The 15006-nt window shown below is 36.0% G+C and overlaps 1 protein-coding gene across 1 annotated transcript; it reads left to right on the forward strand.

Annotated features, from left to right (window-relative positions):
* The first annotated feature begins 1858 nt into the window (after window positions 1-1858).
* LOC140162436 (uncharacterized) lies at window positions 1859-14332 on the forward strand. Its single transcript, XM_072185676.1, has 11 exons — window positions 1859-1864; window positions 2868-3090; window positions 3501-3581; window positions 4586-4793; window positions 5275-5361; window positions 5771-5931; window positions 10894-11060; window positions 11664-11735; window positions 12494-12585; window positions 13310-13470; window positions 13721-14332. Exons 1-11 carry the CDS (start codon window positions 1859-1861, stop codon window positions 13840-13842), a joined length of 1380 nt encoding a protein of 459 aa, XP_072041777.1. The 3' UTR covers window positions 13843-14332.
* The last annotated feature ends 674 nt before the right edge of the window (window positions 14333-15006 follow it).

Below are 15006 nucleotides of genomic sequence, written 5' to 3' on the forward strand. Positions count from 1 at the left end.
AAGAAAATGAAAACGGGAATAAAATAGGCTAAAGAAGGAAAGAATAAAAAAATCTAATAAAATTAGATGATTTAAATAAAAAAAGCTATTAAACTGAGGACAGAACTAAATAAATAACATGAAAACGGGAAATCACAAGCTAAGCAGCAAATAAAAAATGAAGTCAACAGGGAAATGTAAGAAAGGACAGATTTAGAAAATAATGGGAACGGGATTGAGTAAATAAAAAAACATGGTAACGGAAATTTGCAAGCTTAGCAGCAAAATGTTTTTAAAAAATGGAACAAAATTGGCCCATGTAGAAGAATCTAAAAAGAAAGAAAGAAACTGAAATGGAAACTTAGGCTTAACGAGGGTTAGACTGGCCCCCAGTCTCGGTTCGGTTCCATCTCTGGATAATGTAACAATAAATAATTACGTAATGCCCTATGAAAAAAAATGCCAACACCCCCCCCCCCCCTTATTTTCTTCAATGCCAAAAACCCATTCCTCTTCATCCACAAATCGACGCCACTAATTACACCCACCACAGTCAACCATGCAGCAATATAGAAATATACTCGTATTATAAGTGAACGCGAAAGTCCATTGAGCGCTTTTAATGCTATGTAATCTACATTACCAGTCGTTCTCCATGGACCCGAGGGAGGGTCTAAACGAGGGTCAGACTCAGATAAATGAAATTTACCTTTTCAATGATTCTACCTGTTCAGTAATTCCTCCCGTTTTAGTGAACGCTCCCATTTACTCACCTAGCGGGGACCCGCGCGTAGCGCGGGTGTCCCGCTAGTATTAATAAATCCCTGATGCACAAAAAGTAACGCAGCCGTTACAAATACGTCTATAGCTTCAGAACTCGTATTCAAAGAAATTTATCAAAGAGAGACAGGTGATTTACACGCGAGAATCTATTTAATCACCATTCATTTCAGGAAAGCATATTTAATAACACATCAAAAGTCCCAAAAAAATGCAAGTTGTGGAACAGTGCCTATAATTTGCATAAATCCAAAATGGCCGCTTATGCAGGGGTGAAATTTGGCCCAAAGCCAAACTTGTTAACAGCTCTATTGCTCTTAGAGTCTTAGCATACGGATTGCTCAAGGATTCTGAAAAAGTAGGCCTATAGTTTGACCAGTCTCCCACATAGTTCTTGAGTTATAGGCCAAAAGGTCAATTTTTTGGGCCCATATGGGCGTTTACAATTGAAATACTAGTATGCTCCAATTTTAATCCAACTATAGTCTCAAATTATTCTTTTGGCAAAAATAAATCAAAATTTAAAAAAAGTTGCATTGTTTTGGATGTTTTGTTACATATGTAACGCCACAAAATAGGCCAAAGTCAACACGGCTCAATGGATTTTGATCTTCATTGCCATGATACCAAGGTAGCAATTTGCAAACCAAAAAAGTGTTATATGGGCCTAAGTAGCCTAGTGTGTGTGTCTCCTTTCCCCGCATGTCAGATTCCCGTATCTGCCTGGACATCGACCAATATGCGTATAAATGGCTATATCTTCTGTTTTGGTATAAAAAAGCACAAACATTTTTTTAAATAATGGGAACAATAAGAATCTATCAACTTTTCATCCAAATCAATTTTTATTTTCACGATCGTGCTAGATTCTTTTGAAAAGCGCGCTGATAATAAACAGACAATCCCGCGTGTTTATATCACTTGCACGGTGTTAACAATTACGATTTACATGCATGACCAATCTCATTTGCGAGGTCAAAAATCAAGATAGCTGCATACAGCAGACGCTGGCAGACGGAAAGAAGGTGATCAAGCAAGGGAAACTGAATCCGAGAGACAGCAGGGCCATCACATGTGAATTGACAAGTTATATGCTCGCATGAAGGTAGGTAAGCTTTGAAATAAGATTATGATAAAAGATTCACATTTTGATTTGAGTTTGTTTTCGATAACATCACGATTCTTCTTCATAGCATGTCATCATGGTAGGTATTATAATACCTACCATGATGTCATCATCATTAGGCTATCATCAACGATTTCTTCATGTTGTTGTTGTTGTTGATGATGATGATGATGATGATGATTGTTGTTGTTGATGATGATGATGATGATGATGATGATGTTGTTGATGATGATGATGATTCCTAAACACTTTTATGTGTTTAAAAGGTGTGTAGGCCTATATGTTTAAACATCAACCTGTTTATAATCTAAACAGAAGCTAAACACCATGAATTGAAACTAACACGTGTGTTTATTTGTTTCCAGTGCAGTGTCATATTTCCAAAAGCTTCAAAACAGAACGATATTTCCATGCAGGTTTTGCTTTTTGATTTGTGATATTTAGGACTCAGGTTTCCAAAAGTACTAATCGTTTTGTGAAAAAGAAAAATATTTTTAGTTATTCCTAAATACTTTTATGTGTTTAAACTTGTGTATAATTATGTTTAAAAAGCGTGTATATGTTTAAAAAGTGTGGACATTTTCAACCTAAACACATAACATCGCCTTGTAGATTTTTGCTGGTATTAATTTTTCCGACATTTTTACCCGATGACCCTTTTTTTGTCCACAACCAAGTTAAAATCGCAATCAATGTTTCATCGTGTATGTTTTTGTAAAAATAGCTATAGCAATAATCTTGCAATGAGACTAATATAATTAGTGTCTTGCAATGGACTTAAAAAACAATTGAAGCCGGTTTATCTTCATTTGGGGACTTCTGTTTAGACAGGACTAGATGGAAGACATATTTCAATTGAGCATGTGCATTTAGCTTGTGTCTTCAGCTATGTGTAAGTCTTCAATTTTTCTATATTATTGAATGAATACATATATTGCAGCATACTAATGCCAATAGCTTTCCAAAACAATGTTCTTTTCAGCCAGCAAACACAAAACACATGGGAGACCTGTTGCTACACGAGATAGCCCAATCCCGTGATTCATCAGCGCCTAAAATCCTTCCGTGGATTGCTGATGCATTGGACATAAGTAAAAGCCATCTAACTGATCGTGGGAGTATGGCCAAGTCTTCAAGTATGCTGTTAGCTGATGTCACATCGTTGATGCTCTTGTCAGCAGCTGCAGGAAAATTCTCCGAGTCTGGTAAGCATGATGATGATTATGTGATATGATCTGATCCACTCGGCCGGATCAAAGTATTTGACATTTTGAAACATCAAACCATATATCTTTACAAAGTCCTTTCATTCTATTTTGAACTTTTTCCACCGTACACTTTTTTGTCCTCTCAGGAGAACCCTCCCTCTTGAGCCTCTAAAAGGTTTTTTGGAGAACCCTTAGAGGTTCTCTAAAGAACCGAAAACGGTTCTGTATCACATTTTTGGGTCATTTTTGATGGTTCTTTAGAGAACCTCCAAGGGTTCTCCTGAGAGGACTACTTAAAAACCTTTTTAGAACCTTTATTTCTTAGGGCGTAGCGGTTAATTTGCTCCGATTCCTTAAATGAAAAATTTTGACAATCCATTTCCATCCACGAATCTTTCCTCCAACAGAGTCTTCATTCGACGATAACCCCGAGCTGATTGCGGCCACCAATTCTGCTGTTGACTTGATAATGAACACAATGAATCAATGTAAGTCCCTTTTCTGTGATTTACATAGATGCTAATTTACAGTCGGACAAGACTTACCGGTTTTCAGTATACGAGTATCTCAAAATATTATCCAGAACTTTTTCAGTTTGATGTTGTGCGACCACAGAATAGATATTAATTTCGGTTTATCCGACCAATACTGCATGGTTTGATTCCAGAATCAAGCATTTTAGACCAAGAGCAGAATGGGTTTTTTTTCCATGTCACAGAAAAAAACCCATTAAAAGTTATGGCTTATCTAAATAAATACCAGATTTCTTTTTGATATTGAGGGATGGGGTTGGAAAAAATCCTTGAAGTATATTGAACCCAGCACCTTTTTGCGACAGAACAAGTGGTACAAATGCGGGCCGCAAAGCGCGCGAAAAATGTTGCTATTTTGAAGCTAAACTAATACAATTTGGTGCAAAATGGAACAAATGCGCGCGAAGCTCGCGAAAATGTACACTTTTGGGGCTAAAATGAGTAAATATGAGGTTAAGGGGGTACTACACCCCTGTCCAATTTTGTGCCTATTTTTGCATTTTTCTAAAAAAATTATAGTGCATTGGTGACAAGTAAGATAATGTATATTATAGGGGCAAGGACTGAAAATTCAGCAACTCAAGGCAAGAAGTGGGCGGTGTAGTACCCCCTTAATTTGGTCAGAAACCCATATTCAGGCGTCAACATTGGGGGAATGATTGTATAGACCATCCCCCTTGCAAAATATTGGGGGGATTTACCCCCCCATCCCCCGAGATCTACGCCTATGATAAATACATATCTTGTATAAACCACGTAAATTCAAATGCACAGAATATACATATCCTCTCCGATTGTCCAGGATCTGTGAAAGCACCACTTACCATGCTTATGACTTAATTCTTCGTCAAATGAAGAAAACTCGGAACTCGTGAACGCATCACTTTTTAAATCAATTCCTGGTGTGTTTTATTCCGTAGGCCTATTTTAAAAAGCATTGTTTATTATATATTCAACAGTATCACCCTCATGTGTCAAGGGCACAAAACCACAGCCAAATGATCTTCCTCGATCGGCGAGTACTGTTAAGAGGAAATTGGTCCCCGACAAGGACCTTGCTGTACACCTCGAAGAAACAAACGAGTTTATGGATATGCTGGAAAATAGTCAATCTTCTGAGTACATGTCATGTATGATGGAATCGTCTTCAGATATTGAAGTATTTCAGTGAGTGTGTCATCTAAAATTGCCTATCACTGCAGTAAAGTTTATGTATTTCATGCTAATTGTCTTAATTTGTATGGAGTTGGGTATAACAAAATATAGAATATATAATTTATATAAATTAATACAAAATATATACCGGTACAAAGTATAATTATGAAGAATGAAGTGCACGTTATGTTTAGCTTTGGACATTTAGGCGTTGGGCATATCACATTTTGTACAACTAATAAATATCACTTCACAAGAAGCAACTTTTTTGAGTGGTCATCGTTGTTAACACGGGTAATTAAAAGCAATAAGACTGATAGGAAGTTACGATAGTTTGGAGAATTTTATATGATAGCCTATATATAGGTAAAATGCTCAAATAAGGAATATCTTTTTGTGATTTTGTTTTACAAGTACTAATTAGTAGGCCTATAGCCTTTAACAGGATGTATAGACGAACAGTCAAATTTTGACTGTCATTTCTTTCTTTCAGATCCTGTGAGTCTCATATTGCTACTACCCCTGATTACTCTCATCATAGCGTGTCGAGCAGACGAACTCTTGACAGTGGCGTTGGAAGGTAATTATACGGGATCTTTAAAGCTCTCAATCTGAGCGTGCTTATTTTTTGCAACCATAATGGGCCACAATACGCTAAACCTATATACCCCTAATCCTAACCTTAACCCTAAACCTAACCCCAAACCCTAACCCTAAATCCTAACCCTACCCTGTAAGGATTGGTGGTATTGCGGCCCAAATATGGTTGCTAAATGGTTTTATAGGGATAGCTATAATTAAACGGGAACGTGTCCCGAGAACGTGTTAACCTTTTAGCTCTTTTGCTCGACTGCTTATGTTACGACGCGAAGTACACGTATTTTACTTTGGTTTTACATAAGCTGGCAAAATTTAACTTTTGTCACATCCAGCTTAATTCTTGATGCATTTGAACATTCATGATACTATACTATTTTGTCTCTTTTTAGTCCTGTATCATATGTCCTTCGCTCACCAAACGATCCAAATCCACGTAATGATTTGAAAGAGAAAGTGCAAATGATGAAACAATACATCGACAAGCAACTGAAAGAAACTCTTTCGCAACAAGAAATATTGACGTCGTCAGATGAAAGGGAACCGTCGGAAGGTAATTTTACATCAGAATCAAACATCAATTTTTCCTTTCGGTATTGCTGGGACGGATAATGAAAACAAACACCAAGTGAGGTAGAAAAAAGTTTTCTTGATTATGTTGGTTTGGTATGTTGCGATTTCTCTCATTATCTGACAGTTTTGTTGACATGTTACCAACATTCATCCTGGCATAATGTACCCATCATCGCGAAAGCGCACTCTGTTAAACTTAAAATATAAAAACCACCAGTCCCATCACTTGAGATAAAACTAGAGCATTATGATTATACATTATTCCAAATGGCCACATAAACACCTTTAATAGAGTGCGCTTTCATTAGATAGTACGATGGTTATTATACAATGTCCTACCTACAGTAAATAGCACATACCGTAGAAACCCGTCTATAAGGAATAGAAGCGACTGTGATGATAGCATATTTCACGCTAGCGCCCTCCACAATATTATATCATTATGGAATTTGAGCAAATCATTTACCGACACAAGCAGGTATACAATGTATTATTTTATCTTTATTTCGCATCTCACGAGCATAGCTCACTTGGCAAGGCATAAGACTTTGGTTCTTTAGATCGGAAGATGGTGAGTTCGAGCCTCATCACGGTCACACAAACTTTTATAAACAAAATATTGTTCAAACTTTTCATTTATATTTTCTTGCATTTTCTAAAGACTCCTTTCGTGATCATTTTTTTTTTCATATTTAGTTTAATTTATTCTATTGTTTTTCTTTTATTGTTTCTTTTCTTTGTCTTTTTTTCTTGTTTAATTTTATTTTTTCTTTATTTTTCTTTGATTCATATAATATTGGCAGGATAAGGAGAGGAACTAAAGACCCATTCAGTGATTTGCTCATCCGGACGATCGTAAAAATCATCAAAATTCACCTTTGTCATTGTCATAGATGTGGTAACATAGCCTGCTAGTGGTTCAGCAGAAAACCGTGTGACACATAATATACATTTGGCTACATTTTATTATACGATAAATACGAATTTATTAAACATGGTAACAAATATTCTCTAGCAGATCGGTTATACGATGGAACTGGTAGGCATAGGCCTATTATAAATTCGGGATATTAAATATCTTCCTGACGAGACAGATCTGCGCATGTGGTCAAAGACGATTCCTTACTAGCCACAGACCGTCCGCTGGAATTAGTTGAATCGCTATGGCTGTTGGTCGGACCTCTCATCTCTCCACATCGATTGTGACCTATCCCCGACATTGCCCTTATGAACTCACATCCTCCTGTTTTATTTCAATACGCTGGCGAAGTTACGTAATAATCGGATTAACTACCATAGCAATAGGTGAAAACAATTTTTGAATATACCGCGTTATACACTGATACGTTCAGGCGGTACCTCTTCATTGAACCATATCATGCTGCACCTGTAAGATCTTTGAAAAGACCAGTATTGTATTCAATCTATGATTGCAGACATACACAGTACAGGTGATGAGTGTAACCTGCTTGTAGCGCAGCGCGATATGTTCAAAATTGTTTTCACCTATTGCTATGGTAATTAATCCGATTAATTACGCAACTTCACCAGCGTATAATGGCCGAATAAATTCTGACCATCACTTGGCTTGTTGGATTCGTCTATACTACAATTCGCTGTCGAAGTGACGTAATAATCGCAATAACTACCATCAAGCAGATTGCACTAATCACCCGCGTATGTCACCAAACATAGATTGAATACCACTCTTTTCATAAATACTAATCTTACATGGCGAGTGATTAGCATTTCTTTGACAACTATGGTTTAATGCATAGGTGCCACGTGAACGATGAAGTGCAGGGCTATATATTCGAAATTGTATTCATCAATTGCTATGGTAGTTAATCCGATTAATTACGTCACATCGACAGCGAATAGCCTATAGTATGGGTTCAAGTGGAACAAAAAATAGTGTATGTCCATTGCTAGCTATGGTAATTAATCATGTTAGTGTTTACATCACTACTTCGGTGAAGACAAGAGAAGTGTGCCTTCTCTACCAACGCCTGTGATATAATAGGTGCAAGCGAAACAAAATTGAATGACCAGAATAGTTTCCTTTGTCAGATGAATTGATTGAAGTTTTTGAAGACACTCTATTCTTGATGGGACAATAGATTCAAATATGGAATAATTATTATTCCTCATCTATTTTTTTTATTGAAAAAACTGCAATTGTGGCAACAGAACAATATTTATTTTGATTTCATTTCAAGTAGAAACAAAATCGTGCTTAAGCCAAAAACGCACCCTACCTCAAGAATTGGGATGGCACAAAGGTGCAACATAGGTTTTATTGCAAAGACGAGGACAGACAAGTAGTTACAACACATCTGTCTAACCGTGGGTTTCGCTATTATTTAGAATAAATGCTTTTACTAGTTTCTATAAAACCACAAAATTACTAAAAAAACTATAAAAAAACTAAAAAAACTAAAAAAAAAAAAAAACGCACCTAAAATTAAAAGTAGAAAGGTAGATTTGAAGAAAGATAAAAAGAACATGTCAAAAAGTTAAAATTAAACGAGAATGAAAAAAACGGAACCGGTGCCCGGACCATGCTCTCTTCAGCATGTCTTCAGTTCCAAAGTCTGACGCTCTAACAATTGAGCTATACGATCCTGATATACGAAACAGTCGTTATTATGTCAATACAATTGATTGGTGTTACAACATACTTAGATGGAATGCATAGCCACCCAGTGCCAGTATATATTTGCTCAAACTCCAAATACAACAAGCAACCAATTTTATTGAGGGCGTTTCTTAGGTATATCCTTGTAGACGGGGTTTTACGGTATAGCAATACGAGGGGCAGTCAGTATGTTTTAAGAGTTGACTCGTGACGTCATTTGTGGATCGTTTTCATGGCATTTCTCAATGATTACATAAACACTGTACCTTTTTCTTTCAAACAACACATGTAAAAATTATATCACACCCATGGTTACGTAACAGCATGAGCATAAAATCAATGGTCTAGAGTCACCTGGTGAAATTGAGTCGTTTTTGTTAAGGGAAATAAGAGGCCGAAATGAGGTACTGTTGTATTTTCTATATTTTCTCGGGAATTAAAGACTGGAGAATACTGTCGTTTGGAACAGTAATAGAACACAAACTACTAGTTCATTAAACCATGTTTGTTGGGCTGGAAAGGTTTTAGTTTATTTAAAATGCGTGGTCAAATATGTCTTGTTTTGGACAAAAACAAGGCTTTTCTTTCTTTAAAAATCTTGATATTGCCAAAAATAGCAAACGTGGAAATTTAAATTTTTTTGCCAGTTCTGTTGACTAATCTCTAAACATTTAAACGGGAGTCTCCCTAGAAAATATTTGAATCCGTGATTAAAATATAACTGTTATTCTACCATTGTTACATTTATACAAAAAGTAGTGGTACAAAGAGAGAGGCCATTGTTTGAATGAGAAATTAATTTTTAAAACTTTTCTGTTCATTTCAGGTTGAGATCATCCATAAAAATTCATATGAATATTTAAATTACAATTTTCATAGCATTTTGTAATATTTTAGGCCCTATTTACATGGAATTTAGCAATTTTCGTGCATTTCCACCATGTTGTATCGGTCGTCCCACCTACGCATGCGCAGATTGTTGTTTGATTTGCACCAGTTATCATCGCACTGAGTACCAGCTCTCACACGTGACCAGTCATTATATTTTAGTATGTTTAATTTTGGAGATAATTGATGTCATTTGTAATAACTGCTTTTTCATTTTCGCCATTTTTGCAGAATATTTTCGCTTCCATTCAAGCCCTAAAGTTGTTGAAGTTTCCAGACGTCCCATTTCCACCAAAGTTTAATGGCAAGTCTCATATTTTACCAAATGCAAACTGAGGACCTAGTGTTTATTCCTGCCCAAAACTAGCCATATGCACCTTGTACTTTTGCTGTTCTCGGACATTGTAAACACGTGTTTTTTCTGTAATTTAAAAGGCCCGCCTTTTTGCGTGATTTGGCAGTGTCCCTAGACTATTGATTTTATGCTAATGCTGATACGTAATCATGTGTATGATATAATTTTTACATGTGTTGCATGAAAGAAAAAGGTACAGTGTTTATGTAATCTTTGAGAAATGCCATGAAAACAATCCACAAGTGACGTCACGAGTCAACTCTTAAAACATACTGACTGCCCCTCGTATATACAATGTGCTATCGACAGTAGATAGCAGGTATGGTTACTAAACAATGTGTTTTACGGTAGATATCACTAAATAGTTATTAAATAATGTGCTATCTAATAGATAACACGATGTGGCTATTAAACAATGTGCTATCAGTAGATAGTACGACATGGTTGTCATACAATGTGCTATCTACAGTAGATAGCACGAAATATTTATTAAACAATGTGCTATCTACAGTAGATAGCACGATATGGTTATTATACAATATGCTATCTACAGTAGATAGCACGATATAGTCATTATACAATGTGCTCTCTACAGTAGATAGCCCGTTATGGTTATTATACAATGTGCTATCTACAGAAGATAACACGTTTTTTAATGTACTATCTATAGTAGATAGCACGGAATAGTTATTTAACAATCTGCTATATACCTACATTATATAGTACGATATGGTAGTTATACAGTGTACTACCTACAGTAAATAGCACGTTATGGTTATTATACTATGTGTTATCTACAGAAGATAGCACGTTATGGTTATTATACAATGTGCTATTCACAGAAGATAGCACGTTATGGTTATTATACAATGTGCTAAACATTAGGTATCTAATTCCTATCAACATCATTGTTCAATAGCTAAACATCCATCAATACCCCATACACATTTACAAAGGCAGGGATGTGTTTAGAAAAGTTTTTAAATGCTAAACACTGACGGTGTAGATACATGTAATAAATTCTTAATGGCTGTTGTTGTTGCGTCTTTTGTATTACTCAGATGAGTCTACACAAATTGGAGGAGCGAATCCACTTGTATCAGACCATTTGGACCAGATAAAACAGCGCTATATGGGTGACACCAGTACGAACGATACTGGGTCCATGCATAAATTGTTGATAGAACGAGCATTAGCAAGCAGTGTTCTCATCATTGAAAACAACAAGGTATATATATAGCAAGTCATTGTAGTCATTCGAGTTTTGCCGAACTGCATCACCAGACTTCATCTCTTCCTTCTTCACCATGTTCACCAAATAGTAGCTTTCAATGTTGGGGAACACTGTTCATGCTGTTAACGTTAGAACACATGTTAACATTACGGATTACCAGGTGAATTTTTAACCAACAAGTTAAAACTTATGATGATGTGGATTAGAAAGTTGGTTAGAATTTTAACCAACAATTTTGTGGTTCACCTGGTAATCCATGTTGGTTAAAACGTTTAACCCTTGTTCTACCAGTGAACGAGTAATGTGTTCATGCTGACGATATTGTCTAAATATTACCAAAAAGGGTAGAGAACTATGCAGGGACATAATAGGTTCAAGTGACGTGGCAAAATTGTTTCGAAATTAATCGTCTGGTTTTATAAAAAGAGTCAGCAGTAAGTTAGCATCATTGTAATTAATCAAATGGAGTGCTATGGGGAGGATACTCTCCAAATGTGGGATGCTGTAAAAGCATAATTATTATTTATATGTGCTCTTCCCTGAAATACAATGACTCTGAATTATATCATTAGTACTGTTGTCTTTATGAATTTATAGCTATCGCAGGAAGTTGGAAATTTGAAGAAACAATTAGAAGTACTTCAGAAACGACAAATGCAGATGGATCAGGTATTGTATAAATTAGTTTGTATAAAAAAAGTTCGTTGGTGATTCTGCTTTTCGACAATGACCTATGTGTAAGAAGTAAGTTTATGCCATGTAAACTCTATAGCCTACCCTACAATATGTGTCAAATCTCACTTGAGCAAAAGTGTTAACGATGTACGGTATCCGTGAATAGCACTCGGGAAAGGACAACGGCGAAGATAAAAATGAAGATACTTCAAATCACATTATGATGAAGATTGAAGATGCAGGTGAAAATGTATATCATCAGCTGTGTGACAGGCCCAGAATAATTAGAGAACAATAATAAAGAAAAATAGAGGCTTAGTGATAGTAATGTGGCAAATTTTACCATGGAATATAGCCAAATTGGCTAACTTGGAAATTAGGCCCTATAGCGGTCACTTGCCTGCATCTGCCCTTGTTCGCTATTGTCGGCGTCGGCGAATGAATGGGGATGTCAGCAAAATTAAGTAATTTTGCAAATATTAAAAATGATACAGAAATATCACAAAAACTGCATTTTTAACCCAAATATCTCAGGTCACGTCACTTTTCAGATGACAGCTGCATGGGTTAAAGAAAAAGATCAGATACATTTGAAAACCGCATGCATTAGAAGCTGTGTCCAAACATGTTGCACGAAAACTTCAAAATCACTATGTGGACTCCATAATCTCCCATGAGAGAAACCAAACGGGGAAGGTATGCTTACATGGGGCGAAGCGCTAATCATATTGTGTTCCTTTCTGTTGCTACAGAGTAAGCTGGCTCCGAGTGATAGTGATGCCCAAACAAGTCCAGACCCAGCATGTCTTATGTTGTCAGATTATGAGGATGAATCTGATTTCGGGTAGGTGATCGGTTTACTCATCTCTAATAGGAATCGGGCCCACTGCGATAATAGAGTGATAATGTTTTCAGAAATGTTAAGTTGGGATTATTTGTCTTGATCATGTCAAAAAAAAAGCCAGAATGTTTTTGATATAACACTGCATGTCAATCGAACTTTCATGTGTTAATTTGTTTCGTAACACAGTCAGGATTCTATATATAGCTCAATAAATAAAAATCGTATTGCAACAGTACTCAAACATGTGAAATACAAAAAGAAGTGGACTTGGGCTGGTCACCTAGCTAGAACATCAGATGGAAGATGTACCAAACTGGTTCATACCAAGAAATGGTATAGGCCTAGACACCCAGGAAGTTAGATGGATAGATGAAATTACACAATTTATTGATGTTATCTAGATGAGAAAAACGTGGGATGGGAGGCCTTCACCATGCAGTGGATCGACGATGGCTTACCGGATGATGATGATGACTCAAACATGCCATCACTGATTCAAAATTCAATTTTAAACTTAACGCGGCTGTGTACTCTAGCCATTGTTTCTTTCTCAAAATTGAGTTTTTATGATATGTTTGTACCTTGTTATGTTTTTTATAAATTTCCCTAAATTTAAAATAAAATTGCGAATAATAATCCACTTTCAAAGTTACCGAACTAACGATCAGATTAACCCTACTAATCGGGAGATAAAACAAACGTTTCTGTGCATTCCTTTCTCCAGCGGCCTTTGTTCGTCTGCTAGAGTTCATCTGCTGCCCAATCAATCCGGCCCTGTTAATGCTGAGACCCCATGTAATGGACAGCAGTCTTGTCAGTGGTCTGTTGTATCAACACCACCATCAAGTGCAAGGAGGAAACTCGAAGTACCCAGTCCTCTCAGAGGTCAGTACGTGTTTAAATAATCGAAACTTTCTAAATATTTCGTACGAAATTAATCATTACTGATCTTTTCAATTCCAAATGGTTCACAAAATTTCCGAATTCCTATCGACTTCAGAAAATATTAACTGAACAACGAACCTTCGCAAACAGCCGATCCCTGATCTGTTAATGATGCCTTTCTAGCAAGCTGCTCCATGGTTTAGTGAAGAATTAAATTGTTTTGCACAACTCTCACTTTCATTAATTTCAGCTTCAAACTATCTGAGCATTAACAGCGAAGATGAATTGGATGAAGATGACGAAATCAAAATTTTCAACCCATCAACAATGTTTTGCTGTCCTGAGATCGTCCGCTGGTGCCGTACAATCTGATTGCTGATATTGAGTCAAGCTTGTGTTCAGTTGTTACTCTTATAGGCAAACTGCCGTTCCATTAGTGCTGAAGACTTGACAAAACTTGACGACCAAAAACTGCATCAAAAACTATACCAAATTTTCAGGGGGAAAGGACGCCTATATTAAAGGAATAAACACGAGGCCGTTTTTGTAGCACAATCCAAAACCAATAATGAGAAAGCCTTTTAATTTATTGAAATAAATTAATCAGTATAGTAACTAGGTTCATCATTATCATTTTATACTAGAGAAAAGGTACACTAAATGTGTTTGTGTATGAGATTATACACACTAAAATATCTAAATAATGCTCCGACTCGAGTCTATACATTGAATAAATCTATACCGATTTTGAGTAAATAATCGTTCAAGAAAGAAACCTGAACGACAGTGAAATGAAGACATTAAATACCATATATTATATAAATCCCAGCAAACACAAAAATGTTCTTAAAACGTTTATTCAGTATATAAATGTCGGGTTATATGACATGTATGAAGATCGTGAATATTTAAAACGTTTTTTTTAAATAAATATTTTGGACAAACATTTTTGCAAACTGTTTTGTCAACAGTTAAATTACAATCTGTTAGAATGTTTGCATCGCGTTTTCATACCCTTTATAAAATTATAAGCTATTATATAACCAGACATTTAAACCTTTTATGTAAAACGTTGTGTGTTTGCTGGGTACCACTACTTAGGCCTACTGTATATTTATTGATATCTATATAGGCAACGTAAAAATAAAATAGGCCCTATGTGTATATAATGCCCCAAAAAAGAATCCTTAACTTGGAAGAACAATCCTAATTTTTAAAACTAAAACATATTTGGGTAATTTATTTGTTTAATAGATGCACTATTTAGTCCGGCACGTTATAACACCCCATTGAATCCAATGTGACTACAAGGAACAAAGTTACAAGCATTTGATTCGGAAGGTCCAGTTTAAAAAGTAACAAACTGGCCTATAGAAATCTCCACGGACTAGACATCTGGTTTGAGAGTGGTGAATGGCTAATTCATGTGTGCCTTTAATTTAAAGCAAAAGGAACAAAAGAAAACTGAAACAAAAGAACTGGCAAATAAAATGAGAGTTATGGAAATTACAAAGAAGAAAAACTGAAATAAAAACT

Source organism: Amphiura filiformis, chromosome 1 (assembly GCF_039555335.1).
Source record: "Amphiura filiformis chromosome 1, Afil_fr2py, whole genome shotgun sequence".
NCBI classification, from domain to species: Eukaryota; Metazoa; Echinodermata; class Ophiuroidea; order Amphilepidida; family Amphiuridae; genus Amphiura; species Amphiura filiformis.

Bases quoted from the DNA above. Each gene is read 5' to 3' on its own strand.
- LOC140162436 (XM_072185676.1), top strand. The intron at 11,061-11,663 runs GTATATATATAG...ATGAATTTATAG, and splicing joins TCATCATTGAAAACAACAAG to CTATCGCAGGAAGTTGGAAA. The intron at 12,586-13,309 runs GTAGGTGATCGG...TCCTTTCTCCAG, and splicing joins GAGGATGAATCTGATTTCGG to CGGCCTTTGTTCGTCTGCTA.